The following is a 15848-nucleotide window of genomic DNA, read 5'->3' on the forward strand; positions in this document are numbered from 1 at the left end:
CATCCCAACTGAAGCAATCCCTTATTAATCACAGAGCACCGATGGCATTGGGATTGCTTCGGGTAGGACATGAGTAGAAAGAGAACTGTTGAAAACCACAGCCGTAGAACACAACAGCGCAGAAACAGGCCCCTTCGGCCCTTCTAGTCTGTGCTAAACCATTGTTTTTCCCTAGTCCCACCCAGTCCATGTCCCTCCCATCCATGTACCTGTCCACGTTATCCTTGAATGTTAAAACTAAGCCCACATTCACCACCTGAGCTGGCAGCCTGTTCCACACTCCCACCACTCTCTGTGTGTTTCAGTAGGTCAACCTCTGTCCAGCCTTCTAGGAAGGGAAGAAGCTGCCCCTCAGCCTGGTGGCGCTGGCGCTGATCCTCCTGTCTCTTTTCCCCCGATGGGAGCAGCTGGAAGATGCCATGTGCAGGGTGGAAAGGGGCCTTAACAATTTTACGCATCCTCTTCAGACAACGATCACGCTGATTGGTGGTGGGGGAGGGAGATTCCAGTTGTCCCTGGCATCCCAGTTAACTGGCCGTGCTGTATCCTGGGATAGGAAGCCCTTTGTGCCGTTTCAACTGGGCTGCCCTTAACTGGGACGCTAATTGCTTTTCAACTGAACACAACTCAGTTAGGGTAGAGACGGTTAACTCCTCTGGCGTGAAATGACGTCATTTCAGTTCAGACAGTGTGTCTTTTCCACTGGATCCTGTCCCAGTAAATGCCCAGTAAATTCCTGGGACAGGGTGCCAGAGGAAAAAGGGCCAGAGATCCACTCTGCCACTCATGGTCCTTTGGATTGACCTACGATCCATTTCTCTGCAGCGACCGTGCCCACCCTGTGATATAGCCGGCCAGGATGCTCTGGATAGAGCTCCTGTAGAAGGTTGATGTAATGGCGGCCTTGCCCGCTTCTGTCTTCTCAGGAAGAGCAGTCATCTGTGTACTCTGTGTTTCAGTGCCATGGCCTCTCCCCAACAGCTGGAGGTGTAGGTGGTCGAGGTCGGGAAGGGAGGTTCATTCCACCGCAGGGGTAATGGGGTGGTTGGGGGGGGGGGGGGGGGTGGGGGAGGGAGCCTTGTGCCACGGTGCGGCCTCTCATTCATTGCCTTCCCTTCTCAGACATTCGGCACCCGGAGGAGCTGTCTCTCCTCAAACCTCCAGATGATCCCAATCAGAAAAGGAAGAAGAAGGGGCAGGAGAATGCAGAGGAAGAGCTGGTGGATCTGGAGGGACTTCTCGCACCTCAAGCCTCAACAAGTAAGGACTCCTTGCCTGAAAACTTTTGAGATGAATATTTGTTTCTCCCCCAACAGTATTTGATTTTGAAAAGGCATTTTAGAAGGTGCCACAAGTGAGGTACTGAATAAGTGCCCACAGTGTAACAGCAAATGTACCAGCGTGGGTAGAGAACTGGCTGATTGGCAGGAAGCAGAGAGTTGGAATACAGGGCTCCTATTCTGCCAGTTGTTAGTGGTGTTACACAGGGGCCGGGGTTGGGGGCCGCTTCTTTTTATGTTGCGTGGTAATGATTTTGATTATACACTGGACAACAAATTTTTCCAAAAGGTTTAAATGGGGGGATTATAATAGACAACTTCTTGCTGAACACAAAGATCAGTTCAGATTTGCCGTATCACATCGGAAGTTGGAGAAACATTAAATTAACTTTTATTGAATTCAGTGGGTCTAATCGCATAACGATGCTGGCACATTGCGCTGGTTCAACCGACCTAAAAATACTTTTGCCGCCAATTTTCATTTGTACTCGGCATCTGATGCCTCTTGCATCAGTGTCCAACAACAGTTGGCTGGCGCCGGTGGATTCCAGTTGCCCTGATACCACTTTCCCACAGTCGCAAGGTCCTGGTGAAACCTTTCACCATGTCTGTCACTGGCCGCACCAAGATCAGCTGGGAAGACATCCAAGGGGAGTATAGGAAATGAATGTTCAACGACCGAAACAGCTCGCTTTGTGGGCAATATACAAGTAAATTTAAAATATGACAGGAAATCACAAAAATAGGTTATATCTAAAAAAAGATACATGATAGGAAAACATTAAGGTGATTTGGTGATTTTCGTGTTCAATAGCCCAAAATCCATAAAAGTGTTCAGGAAGTGAAATCTTCGCTATCTAGTGTTATAGAATGAGTGGCTTTGTGGCCAAGTTTGCAGACAATGCGAAGGTGTGGGTGGAGGAGAAAGGGAAGGGAGGCTGCAGAAGGACTGAGACAGATGAGAAGGGGCGGAGAAGTGGGAAGCGAAATATAATGTTGGAAAGTGCACGGTCATGCACTTCGGCCGAGAAATAAACAACCAGACTATTCCTTGGGAGGTGGGAGAGGGGGAGGGGGGATGGGGGAGAAGGGGAAGAGGGAGAAGGGAGAGAGTGAGAAAGAGAGAGGGAGAGGGAAATGGGGGAGTGGGAGAAGGGGAAGAGAAGTGGGAGAAGGGAAGAGAAGTGGGAGAAGGGGAAGAGAAGTGGGAGAAGGGGAAGAGAAGTGGGAGAAGAGGGAGAGGGAGAAGAATTCTCGTGCAGGATCCCTGAAGGTAAACTTGCTAGTTGAGTCAGGGGTGAAGAAGGCAAATGCAATACTGGCACTTATATCGAGGAATAGAATCTAAGAGCAGGATGGGACCTCGTGTGGAGAATTGTGAGCAGTTTTGAGCTCCTTGTTTAAGAAATGATGGGCCGACATTGGAGAAGGTTCAGGGAAGGTTCACCAGGATGATTCCGGGAACAAAAGGGTTATCATACAGGGAGCGTTTGACGGCTTTTGGCCTGTTGGAATTTAGGAGAATGAGGGGGGAATCTCATTGAAACATTTTGGATGTTGAAAGGCGTGGACAGAATAGATGTAGAAAGGTTGTTAAAGGGCATCAATTTAAAGCAGAGAAACTGAAAAGTTTCTTTAATCAGAGGGTCGTGACGACAGGCAACAGTGTTTTAAATGGGGAGAAAATTGAAAATACCCAGATACTGTGGAGGCCAATGGGGAATTTAAGACAGGTATTCAATTAGTCAGGGAATCCAGGGTTATGGGGAGAAGGCCAGGGAGTGGGGCTGAGTGGGAGGATGGATCAGCTCGTGATTAGAATGACACGACAGACTCGATAGGCCAATGGGCATCCTTCTGCTTAATTATCTTGTGATTTCTCCCCCTCGCCCCCACCATTCTACTAAATCCAAACGAATGCAGGCCGAGAGCCGTCAAACACTCCACACGTGATAACACTTTTGGGCCCAAGTAATTTCTTTCTGCCCCGTGAGACATGCGATGATGGACTTCACGCGCAGCGAGTGGCAGGAGCCTGACGAAGAGCTGGAAAGGAAGGAATGGGCAGGAAGAGCGAGATTAGCTGGATTCCCCTTGCATAGAGCAGGACTGGACTTGATGGGCAGAGTGTCCTGCTTCCTTTCAGCATTCTTTGTGACTTCAGTTCTTCACTGTTGGGCAGTTAGGGACAGACCATTGATGCTGACACAGGACGTGAGTGATTAAGGAAGTTTTATTTCCAGAATTGATGGTTACTTTCCAACTTGAGATGTATCGACACTGTCCATCAGGAGGCAGTGACGAGCTCATGAACTCAGCATTGCCATCTGCTGGCGGTGGTAGATGTGGCTCTCAATCTCTCCCACGCCCCCTTCTACCCCTCTCCCTCTCCCTCTTCTCCCTCCCCTTCTACCTCTCTCCTCCTTTTTCTCCCCTCTCCCCTCCTCTTCTCTCCCCTCCTCTTCTCTCCCCTCCTCTTCTCTCCCCTCCTCTTCTCTCCCCTCCTCTCCCTCCCCTCCCCTCCTCTCCCCTCCCCTCCTCTCCCCTCCCCTCCTCTCCCCTCCCCTCCTCTCCCCTCCCCTCCTCTCCCCTCCCCTCCTCTCCCCTCCCCTCCTCTCCCCTCCCCTCCTCCCCCCTTCCCTCCTCTCCCCCTCCCTCTCCCCCTCCCTCTCCCCCTCTCCCCCTCTCCCTCCCCTTCCCCCTCTCCCTCCCCTTCCCCCTCTCCCTCCCCTTCCCCCTCTCCCTCCCCTTCCCCCTCTCCCTCCCCTTCCCCCTCTCCCTCCCCTTCCCCCTCTCCCTCCCCTTCCCCCTCTCCCTCCCCTTCCCCCTCTCCCTCCCCTTCCCCCTCTCCCTCCCCTTCCCCTCTCCCTCCCCTTCCCCCTCTCCCTCCCCTTCCCCCTCTCCCTCCCCTTCCCCCTCTCCCTCCCCTTCCCCCTCTCCCTCCCCTTCCCCCTCTCCCTCCCCTTCCCCCTCTCCCTCCCCTTCCCCCTCTCCCTCCCCTTCCCCCTCTCCCTCCCCTTCCCCCTCTCCCTCCCCTTCCCCCTCTCCCTCCCCTTCCCCCTCTCCCTCCCCTTCCCCCTCTCCCTCCCCTTCCCCCTCTCCCTCCCCTTCCCCCTCTCCCTCCCCTTCCCCCTCTCCCTCCCCTTCCCCCTCTCCCTCCCCTTCCCCCCTCTCCCTCCCCTTCCCCCCTCTCCCTCCCCTTCCCCCCTCTCCCTCCCCTTCCCCCCTCTCCCTCCCCTTCCCCCCTCTCCCTCCCCTTCCCCCTCTCTCCACCACCCCTCTCCCAGTCCCCTCTCCGTCCCCTCTCACATATCTCTCCCCTCGACCACTGATGTGACAGAGTGATGTCTGACCCCTGTCTCCCTCTCACTGTCCAGACCAGCGGTACCACCACCCGAACGGCTCCCACTACCTGCGGGAGACTGAGGAGGGAGAGGCCGGTTACCGGGTGCTGGCTGTCAGCCAGCCAGGTGTGGCACCCGAGGTGCTGGCAAAGATGAACCGACCGAGCTCAGTGGTCGACAAGGCCCAGGTTCACAGCAGGTGAGGGGTGGGCATCTGGGTCCCTCCTCAGGAGCACTCCCTACCCCCCAATCGCCCACTGATGGCAGCTGTGAGTGGGGAAGGAGGGAGGGTACAGTTCTGACCAGGTTACCTGCCATCACTCGTCCTAACTCTCCAGGGGCGAGAGGAGAGGAGGGGAGGGAAGGGGGGGTGATAGGAAGGGCGATGAGGGGAGAGGGAGTCATGGGGGGGTGAGTGGGATAATGGGAGAGGTGGGTAGGGTAGGGGGTGATGGCACGAGGGAATAGGGGTTATGGGACCGGAGAGGAGGTGGGTTATGGAACGGGAGTGGAGGGGGGGGTTATGGGACAGGAGGGGAGGGGGGGTTACAGGATGGGAAGGGAGGGGCTGATAGGTCAAGAGGGGAGGGGGTGATGGGATGGGAGGGGAGGGTTGATGGGACAGTTGAGGAGGGGGGTTATGGATCAGGAGGGGAGGGGGTGATGGGACAAGAGAGGAGGGGGTTACAGGATGGAGGGGAGGAGGGTATGGGTCAGGAGGGTAGGGGGGTTACAGGTCAAGAGGGGAGTTGGTGATGGGAACAGGAGGGGAGGGGTGATGGGATGGGAGAGGGGAAGGGTGTTATGGGACGGGGGTGATGGGAGAGGTGACGAGGGGTGGGTGACTGCGATCTCGGCTGCATGATTATTGCATGACAGGTCCCTCTGCAGATCGTCCCCTCCCCCTCCAATTGCCCCTTCCCCCTCCAATTGCCCCTTCCCCCTCCAATTGCCACCTTCTCCCCTCCAATTGCCCCCCCCCCCTCCAATTGTCCCACCTTCCCATGAACTGCCTGTTCTCCTTCTCCTGCTCTCAGGCACCGAACTTACTCCTCCTGTTCTTTGAACACCCCCCCCAAGCCTCCATTATCCCCTCACCGACCCCCCCCCAACCTCCATGGTCCCCTCACCGAGCAGCCACCCACCCTCCGTGATCCCCTCACCAAGTACCCACCCACCCCACCCTCCATGGTCCCTCACAGAGCACCCCCACCTCTGACTTTGGTTCCCTCTTTCCCCACCCCAACCCTCTATCCCCACCCCCACCCTCTCCACCCCTCCCCCTAGGTGGTTGGACTCCTCCCGCTCGCTTATGTCTCAGGGCATTAAGGAGAATGACCGGCTCCTGCTCCGCTTCAAGTACTACAGCTTCTTTGACCTGGACACCAAGGTGAGCCGATCAGGGTCGGGCTGGGTCCCCATCTCCCTCTCCCCCACCACCACTATTGATCTCCTCCTGAGCCAGGCAGAGCTGAGCATTCGAGTCTCAGGGATTTAACCACCCCCACCCCCTGACACCACTCACACTTGGAATGTAGGAGGGAACTGGAGAACCTGGGGGAGGCCACAGTCACAGGGAAAGCATGCAAACTCCATACAGACAGACAGAACTGGGTCTCTGGCAATCTGGGGCATGAGATCTAGGTTGCACCACAATTTATTCTCTCTCTCCCCCCCTGACACTCTCTCTCCCCCCTGACACTCTCTCTCCCCCCTGACTCTCTCTCCCCCCTGACTCTCTCTCCCCCCTGACTCTCTCTCCCCCCTGACTCTCTCTCCCCCCTGACTCTCTCTCCCCCCTGACTCTCTCTCCCCCCTGACTCTCTCTCCCCCCTGACTCTCTCTCCCCCCTGACTCTCTCTCCCCCCTGACTCTCTCTCCCCCCTGACTCTCTCTCCCCCCTGACTCTCTCTCCCCCCTGACTCTCTCTCCCCCCTGACTCTCTCTCCCCCCCTGACTCTCTCTCCCCCCTGACTCTCTCTCCCCCCTGACTCTCTCTCCCCCCTGACTCTCTCTCCCCCCTGACTCTCTCTCCCCCTGACTCTCTCTCCCCCCTGACTCTCTCTCCCCCTGACTCTCTCTCCCCCCTGACTCTCTCTCCCCCCTGACTCTCTCTCCCCCCTGACTCTCTCTCCCCCCTGACTCTCTCTCCCCCCTGACTCTCTCTCCCCCCTGACTCTCTCTCCCCCCTGACTCTCTCTCCCCCCTGACTCTCTCTCCCCCCTGACTCTCTCTCCCCCCTGACTCTCTCTCCCCCCTGACTCTCTCTCCCCCCTGACTCTCTCTCCCCCCTGACTCTCTCTCCCCCCTGACTCTCTCTCCCCCCTGACTCTCTCTCCCCCCTGACTCTCTCTCCCCCTGACTCTCTCTCCCCCTGACTCTCTCTCCCCCTGACTCTCTCTCCCCCTGACTCTCTCTCCCCCCTGACTCTCTCTCCCCCCCCGACTCTCTCCCCCCCCCGACTCTCTCCCCCCCCCGACTCTCTCCCCCCCCCGACTCTCTCCCCCCCCCGACTCTCTCCCCCCCCCGACTCTCTCCCCCTCCCGACTCTCTCCCCCCCCGACTCTCTCCCCCCCCGACTCTCTCTCCCCCCCGACTCTCTCTCCCCCCCGACTCTCTCTCCCCCCCGACTCTCTCTCCCCCCCGACTCTCTCTCCCCCCCGACTCTCTCTCCCCCCCGACTCTCTCTCCCCCCCCGACTCTCTCTCCCCCCCCGACTCTCTCTCCCCCCCCGACTCTCTCTCCCCCCCCCGACTCTCTCTCCCCCCCCGACTCTCTCTCCCCCCCCGACTCTCTCTCCCCCCCCGACTCTCTCTCCCCCCCCCGACTCTCTCTCCCCCCCTCGACTCCCCTTCTCTCATTTCCTTTCTATCCCTCTGTCTCTCTTCCCACACCCCCCACCCTCCGTGGGTGTTTGCCATCAAGCCTGGCCTTGCCCTGTCCACTCAAGTCTTTCTTCTGGCCCGAAATAGAGTAAAACCCCCAGTATCCGGCACTTATTGGTAGATGCTGGATAAGTTAATTTGCCAGTTGCTTGAGATTGTGTGTTGCGTGATTGGTGAACCAACCGCGAAGTGGATGCAATTTTAAAACTTTCACACTTTTTAACAAATTTATTACCTGTGATTTTTTTTTTGCCGGTTGCTTAAGGCTGCCGGTTGCTTGATTTCCAAATAACAGGGATTTTACTGGATGTGTCTTGGTTTCCATCTCTCCATTTCGAGCTGTTTTGAAAACTGGTAGTTCAGGCTGCCTCCAGTGGGTGGCGGTCACTCCTCAGTTCCCTGGGCACTTGGGATCGCTGAATCTCTTGCTGTCAGCCAGTCATGTCTTCCTTGTGATGCCCTGACTGATTCTGCCTCTTGCAGTATGATGTGGTGAGGATCAATCAGCTGTACGAACAGGCCCGTTGGGCTGTCCTCCTTGAGGAGATCGAGTGCACAGAGGAGGAAATGATGATGTTTGGAGCCCTGCAGGTAACGAGGAAACTCATTCTCCACTGTCCCATCAGAAGTTCCACAGGCAGATAAAACCACAGGAAATCTTTACCTTCGTAAAGTAATGATTACTCGTGTTTTAAGTAACAGGAATAATATTACTGACTTCAAAACTGTGCATTGATATTTTGTGGAATCTTAATGAACAATGTACATTTTAGAAAACTAATGTGTTAGATACAGAGTGAAGCTCCCTCTGCACCGTCCTGTCACAAACTCCCGGGGTCAGACACAGAGTGAAGCTCCCTCCAGACCGTCCCTTCACACACACTTGAGATCAGACACAAAGTGAAGCTCCCTCTGCACCGTCCTGTCACAAACTCCCGGGGTCAGACACAGAGTGAAGCTCCCTCCAGACCGTCCCTTCACACACACTCGAGATCAGACACAAAGTGAAGCTCCCTCTGCACCGTTCCGTCACACACTCCCGGGGTCAGACACAGAGTGAAGCTCTCTCCGCACCGTCCCGTCACACACTCTCGGGGTCAGACACAGAGTGAAGCTCCCTCTGCACTGTCCCGTCACACACTCCTGGGGTCAGTCACAGAGTGAAGCTCCCTCCACACCGGACCATACCTCTGGGATAATGCCAGGGGACATTGCTTCAGTGATCAAGACATGGGGCATGGGGACACTTCCTCCTCATCCCGAGAGTGCGGTCAGATTCACTCTTGTTTCCCCTACAGTACCATATCAACAAACGCTCGCAGTCAGGGGAGACAGAAGACACTGAGAAGGTCTCTGAGCTGGATGAGGTCGAAGCAGCGCTTTCCACTCTGGAAGTGAAGCTGGAAGGATCGAACCCAAAGGACGTACTGGTGAGGGGAAGCAACTTGTCTCCATGCCCTGTTCATGGGTGACAGCGCTTCGCACACCAACAACGGCCTACGTGTCCGCAAGGCTTAATACCTTCAGACCTGAACAGGCAGTGTAGGCAGACACATGGTTGGAAGTAGGACTGTGGACAGCACAGACATTGATGGGTGAAGGGCCTGCTTTGTACACCGTTGTCAGTTCCCCTTCCCTGTGACATAACAGACAAACGGTGTAACAGAGACGTAACCACGTGACGCTGGTGCTGCGGCTAGGTGGAGAGGGGAACAATAACTCATTTGGGGGAGCCATGACCCGCGAATGACCCCCACCCCTTGACGCTGGGCCTGCCAGAGGTGGCAATGGGGAATAGGGTGGTGGGGGTAGTGAACAGCAATGTCATCCAGCAATGGAGGCGGGGAAGATGAACATTAACCAGTAATGGAGGGGGGGGGGGGAAACAGTAACGTTGTCTGGGAATGGAGGGGGGGAGAGGTGAGGGACATTGTCTGAGAATGGGGTGAAGCCAACAGCAATGTAATGTCGTTTGGGAATGATGGGGAGGGGGGTTGAGTGAACGGGGAGAGCAGGAGAGGGACGTTGACCGGGAACCGAAAATAATTCCGACTGCCTTCTCTCTAGGACAGCATCACCTCAATTCCTGAGCTCCGGGACAACATCAAGCTCTTCAGGTAGGCCGCCCTGCTGGACCCTACTCCCAGGGTAAGAGATTCCAGGATACCTAACCCCTGCTAGGAAACATTTAGCCATGTCTCAGTTAAAATGTGCAGAGATGGGCCATTTGCCCCCTGCCCCCCCATTGCCTGTTGTCCACTCAATATGATGGAGGCTGACAGTTTACCTGCCCCACAGTTCCAGTGAAAAACAGCACACCACAGACCACCTCGACTGTCCTATCAACCTGCGCAGCAAATTTGAGAGATCCATGGATACCAACTCCAAGGTCCCTCTGTTCCTCCACACTGTTAAGTATCCAACCATTAACCTAGTACTCAGCCTTCTGGTTTGACCTTCCAAAGTACATCACCACACTGTAGCACGTTGAGTCAAACCAAGGCTTTTATTAGCAAAAGACTGGAGGGTAGTACATCGAGGTTGACCAGTCCAGACTGACCTGGGTCTGGTTAGGAGCAGCCCTTTATGACCTGGCCAGTAGGCGTGGCTACGGCTCTCAGCCAATCACTACGACTATATGTAAATATATACAAATAGACATATTGGTGATAGCGACCTCTACTATTACATACACTCAGGCACTCGCGGACCTCTGAGCCACGATATCCCCTGCACAACAGATTTCAGCTTCATTGTCAGAGAACATGCACGACATCACATACAGCCCAGAGAATCTATTTCCTGCAGGTGCGGCAGAATTACCACTAACTGGCAGTGCAAAATAAAAAATCTCGACTCAACGTACACATGTAAATAAACTGCAATACAGAGAGAGAGGAAAAGAGTCCTTAAATGAGTTCTCTGATTGAGTTTGTGGTTGAGGACTCTGATGGTGGAGGGAGTAGCCGCTGTCCTGAACCTGGTGGCATGGGTCTTGTGGCACCGAGACCTCTTTCCTTAAGGCAGGAAGGAGTGTGCCAGGTGGTGTGGAGTCTTTCATGAACGCTGCTGCTCCCTGACAGCAGCGATGCCCGTTGATATTGTTGAGGGTGGGGAGGGGTGTCCTGGCATGACCTTTTGCAGGGCTTTACACCCGGGTGGGGGGGGGGAATTGGCTATTGATGTCCCCATTCCAAACTGTGATGCAGCCGGTCAGCACATTGTCCACCACACCTCGGTGCCGTACCAAGCCTCCGCAAACGCCTGAGGAAGTAGAGACGCTTTCTTCACGAGGCCATTAGAGTGTTGGGTCCAGGAAGGATCCTCTGGGATGGTGACTCCCAAGGTCGTAAATTTGCCCACCCCCTTCCGATGGCTGTGATCGCTGTGTTCGATGATCTGTCCCCTCCGCTGGGCCCTGAGGTTCACTGGCATCCAGGAGACTGGATCAGCCAAGTGCAGGAATGCCCCAAATGGGATCTGTCCACGTACGTTCTCACCTTCTTCTCTTCTTCAGGCCCAAGAAGTTGACACTGAGGGCGTACAAGCAGTACTGGTGTATATTTAAAGAGATGTCCATATCCTGCTACAAAAATCAGGACACCTTTGGGGAGCCAATTCACCAGATGAACCTGAAAGGTTAGTGCATTCTTCGGATCCCTCTCGAGAATGTAAATGTTGAAGTGTCAACTGGAAGATATGGGATCAGTTGGAACCGATAAGAACCTCCTTATTTGCTGAGGGAGTAAAGAGCAATTAAACCATTGTATAAAGGACACGATCCTGATTAACAAATCCCAAGAGAATTCTCAGAAATATGTACAGTAAAAACCTCTGGTATCCAGCAGCTACCCGGATTGGTAGATGCCGGATAAGAGTTTTCCAGTTGCTTGAGATTGTTACAATGCCAAATTTTACCAAATTTTATCTGCATTAAGAATAAACAGTTTAAAAGACAAAAATACTAAACTGATCAAACTTCACTTGCGAGAATATATAAACCTTAAAGCATTTTATTTTCACTCACACTCTTTGGAAACATTTAACCATTGCTGCATCTGCAGGTTCCTCCCCCTCCACGGAGCCACCCAAAATGACATTACAGATAATTTATCCCCCTCCCCCAGATTTACAGATACAGTCTTACTATATTTAATAACATACTAATAAAGATAAAAACTCTTACTAAGCTGGGATAAGGAGACACTTTAAGAGAGTCACCCCAACAGCGAGCGGCTTCGACCCGCTCTTCATCCTGGGCAATGCCATTGCTGTTTCACACAACTTTATTCAAACAGCTGACATGAGCAAAGCACAACCTAAGCTCTCTGCTGTCTGAATATTTGCTCCCATCTTCACCAAAGGTTTTAGTGTTAATTCAGGGGACATTTACTTCTACAATTTTAAACTTTATTTTACATTTTTATTTACCTTGACATACGATGTTTCAAAGTTACGGTGGTCAAAATCTGTACCTTCGGATTTGAGTTCCAAATTTTCCCCGCACTAACGTGACGCAGTGAGGCTTTTCCTGGCTGCCCATGCATCTGAGCTCCCGACTGCGGGTCCTCTCCCTGGCCGGTTGCTTGAGGTTGCCAGTTGCTTATGGAGTGGTCTGACCGAATGTCTGAGAAACCTCAGGTTCTGAAAGTGAATTTTGAAGAGTGAGAGGGGATCTTATAAAATTATGAAAGGCATAGATAAGATGGAGGTAGGCAAGTGGTTTCCATTGGTGGAGGAGACCGGAACGAGGGGACGTCGCCTCAAGATCCAGGGGAGTAGATTTAGGACGGAGATGAGAAGAAACTGCTGAAGTCCTACGGGCAAAAGGCTGGTTTTCATCAGGCGGTGAACACCATCATGGAGGCGAGTCTTAAAAAATTGCGGACAACCAGGTGTCACCAAAGATTTGGAGTCGGGTGCCCAGAAACAGCGAGTCCCCCCAAAGTTGAAGAGCAAAGATCAGAGCTATAGTGGGCAGCAAGGAAGGCTTTCAAAGCCTGGAAACATGGGCTGCAAAATGGCAGATGGAATTTAAAGCAGACAAGTGTGAGGTGTTGGAAGGACAATGCAAGAGTAAATAAAAATTCATGCTAAAGCTTAAAATTGGACAGGTCAACGTTCTCCAAAGCAGCGCACCAAACCTTGATGAAGATGGGAGCAAACATTCAGCCAGCCCAGCATCCCCAGCCGTACCCCGCCCACAGAAGCCATTTAAATAAAGTTGCATTTGAATAAAATGGTGGCACCCGGGATGAAGAGCCAGCCAATGCCAATCGCCGCTGGGGACGACTCTCCCAAAGTGTCTCCCTGTCCCTGCCTCGTAAGAATCTCTATCTTTATAAGTATTAGGTATATTAGTAAGGCTTCATCTGTAAATATGGGGGAGGGTCGGTTAATTATGATGACAGCACAGTTAGCGCCACACTGTTACAGTGCCAGCGACCGGGTTTCAAATTTAAATGTTGTAAGTTACGGGAATTTACCTGACTAAAGTGAACTTTACTTAATTAAGGACTACAATACTGATTTTTTTTTTCTATATTACATTTTTCCCTGTCTTTAGTCTTTTAAACGGTGTATTCTGAAGGCAGGTGGATTAGTTAGGCGTGGAAGAGTGAATCTCAGTCAACCAGAAAATATGTATATCCGACATCTGCGATCTCTGTAGGTGCCAGATACTGGAGATTTTACAGTCTGCAGTTTTCGTAACCGTATAGTTTTTTTTTGTTATGTAATGAAGTGAATTTATACTGAAAAATAAACAAGGTCACTGACGCTCTTCAGGGCTGTGTGCTCAGCCCGGTCCTGTTCACGCGACTGGCCTGCGACTGCATCGCCAGGTCCAGCTCCGACAGTATCCTTAAGTTTGCAGATGACACGACGATCGTTGGCCTCGCAGGGAAAGAGTTAGAAAATCTCGTGAACGTTGGCTAGATTTTGATGGGAAAGGTGTGGAAGGCTAAGGTTGGGGTGCAGGTCAATGGGACTAGGCAGAATAATAGTTTTGTACAGACTAGATGGGCTGAAGGGCCTGTGATGTTTTAAGATTCTCCTCCCATCCCGTCAGGCTGAAAACCAGGTTCGAGGACGGTTTCTTTCTTGCTGTTATCAGACTTTTGAATGGCCCCCTCCCCATTTGTTAAAGCCATGAGGCTTGGATGGGATGGGACAAGGCTGCCCAACCTCTAACCCTGCTCTCTGCTCCCACCGCAGGATGTGAGGTCGCTCCAGACGTCAACATGAGCGCTCAGAAGTTCTGCATCAAGCTTCTGATCCCAGCTCCAGAAGGGATGAGTGAGATCATCCTTCGCTGTGAGGACGTGAGTGTGTGATGGGGAGGGGGAGGGAGGGCACGTCTGCCCAAATCCTGTATTGTTTCCGACCAGCCTAACCCTGCTCGGATAGAGAGGTTGGTGGATAAGGACTCAATATCACCGCTCCGCAGCTGGGTTCTGGACTCCCTAATGGTGTGTCTAGGTTAGTAGCAGAACGTCGAGGGTCACTGGTGCTCCTCAGGGCTCGGCCTACTCCTGTTCGCACCCCTGACCCACAACTCCATCACCGGGTCCAGTTCCAGCAGCGTCGTCGAGTTTGCAGACGACACAATCGTCGTCGGCCTCGTCAGCAACAACAACGAGTTGCTCGGCAGGGAAAGAGGTGGAAAATCTCGCGATATGGTGCGAGAGCCTCAACATGGACAAGGCAAAGGAGATAATCGTGGACATCAGGAGGAGCAGGAAGGACCACCCTCCGCTACGCGTCAACAACTCTGTAGTGGAGAGAACCAAGTTCCTTGGAGTCCACTTCACTAGTGACCTATCTTGGACACTCAGCATCTCCTCACTTGTCAGGAAGGCGCAACAGGAACTGCACTTCCTGAGATCTTGAGTTGGGCGAGGGTACCGGCCACCATCACGTCACCCTTCTACAGGAGCTCTATCAAGAGCGTCCTGGCCGGCTGCATCACAGTGTAGGGACGGTTGCTGCAGAGAAATGGATCGGAGGTCAATTCACGGGACCATGAGAGCACCAGGAAATCCAGGAGCTGCTGGCAAAGAAGTGATCTGCCCACCAGGCTCACCTTGCAAAGCCTTCCTGGCCAGAGAAAAAACAATCCTTCTGTCTCGCATGCAGCCATCTTCAGCGCAAACTCCGGGAGATCCAAAATGAGTGGTGGACTAGCCTCGCCAAACGAACCCAGCTTAGCGCCGACAATGGCGACTTCAGGGGTTTCTACGAGGCTCTAAAGGCTGTGTACGGCCCCTCACCCCAAGTCCAAAGCCCGCTGTGCAGCTCAGACGGTGAAGTCCTCCTCAGCGACAAGATCTCCATCCTCAATCGATGGTCAGAACACTTCCAATCTCTTTTCAGTGCCAACCGCTCAGTCCAAGAATCCGCCCTGCTCCAGCTCCCTCAACAACCCTTGAATATAGAGCTGGATGAGGTCCTTACCCGGGAAGAGATGTATAAGGCAATTGAACAACTGAAAAGTGGCAAAGCAGCAGGTATGAATGGAATCCACCCCCCCCCCCCCCACCCCCACCAGTGGTCTGGAAGGCTGGCGGCAAAACTCTGCATACCAAACTGCATGTGTTTTTCATGCTCTGCTGGGACCAAGGAAAACTGCCTCAGGACCTTCGTGATGCCATCATCATCACCCTGTACAAAAACAAAGGTGAGAAATCAGACTGCTCAAACTACAGGGGAATCACGCTGCTCTCCATTGCAGGCAAAATCTTCGCTAGGATTCTTCTTAATAGACTAATACCTAGTGTCGCCAAAAATGTCCTCCCAGAATCACAGTGTGGCTTTTGCGCAAACAGAGGAACTAAGGAACTACTGACATGGTCTTTGCCCTCAGACAGCTCCAAGAAAAGTGCAGAGAACAAAACAAAGGACCTCATCACTTTTGTTGACCTCACCAAACCCTTTGACACCGTGAACAGGAAAGGGCTTTGGCAAATACTAGAGCGCCTCGGATGCCCCCCCCCCCCCAAGTTCCTCAACATGGTTATCCAACTGCACGAAAACCAACAAGGTCGGGTCAGATACAGCAATGAGCTCTCCGAACCCTTCTTCATTGACAACGGCGTGAAGCAAGGCTGCGTCCTCGCACCAACCCTCTTAGAGAAGAGCAGCAGAGAGGATCACCAGAGTCTCCCTCCCCCACCATCGACGTGATCAACCAGGGGATCGTTGTCTGAAGAGGTCCATTGACAACAGCGTGAAGCAAGGCTGCGTCCTTGCACCAACCCTCTTAGAGAAGAGCAGCAGAGAGGATCACCAGACTCTCCCTCCCCCACCATCGACGTGATCAACCAGGGGATCGTTGTCTG

General features: G+C 53.3%; 1 protein-coding gene across 8 annotated transcripts in view; it reads left to right on the top strand.

Moving 5' to 3' along the window:
* LOC138740842 (fermitin family homolog 3-like) overlaps positions 1–15848 on the top strand; it is a 52509-nt gene that overhangs the window by 30448 nt on the left and 6213 nt on the right. For all 8 annotated transcript variants that reach the window (XM_069894040.1, XM_069894044.1, XM_069894042.1 and 5 more), the window contains 8 exons: positions 1123–1260; positions 4658–4823; positions 5912–6014; positions 7993–8100; positions 8808–8939; positions 9577–9626; positions 11027–11148; positions 13726–13832. In XM_069894040.1, coding sequence (XP_069750141.1) covers positions 1123–1260; positions 4658–4823; positions 5912–6014; positions 7993–8100; positions 8808–8939; positions 9577–9626; positions 11027–11148; positions 13726–13832 — 926 coding nt within the window. The remainder of the gene's footprint in view (positions 1–1122; positions 1261–4657; positions 4824–5911; positions 6015–7992; positions 8101–8807; positions 8940–9576; positions 9627–11026; positions 11149–13725; positions 13833–15848) is intronic.

This window comes from Narcine bancroftii, chromosome 8 (genome assembly GCF_036971445.1).
Source record: "Narcine bancroftii isolate sNarBan1 chromosome 8, sNarBan1.hap1, whole genome shotgun sequence".
Taxonomy (NCBI): Eukaryota; Metazoa; Chordata; class Chondrichthyes; order Torpediniformes; family Narcinidae; genus Narcine; species Narcine bancroftii.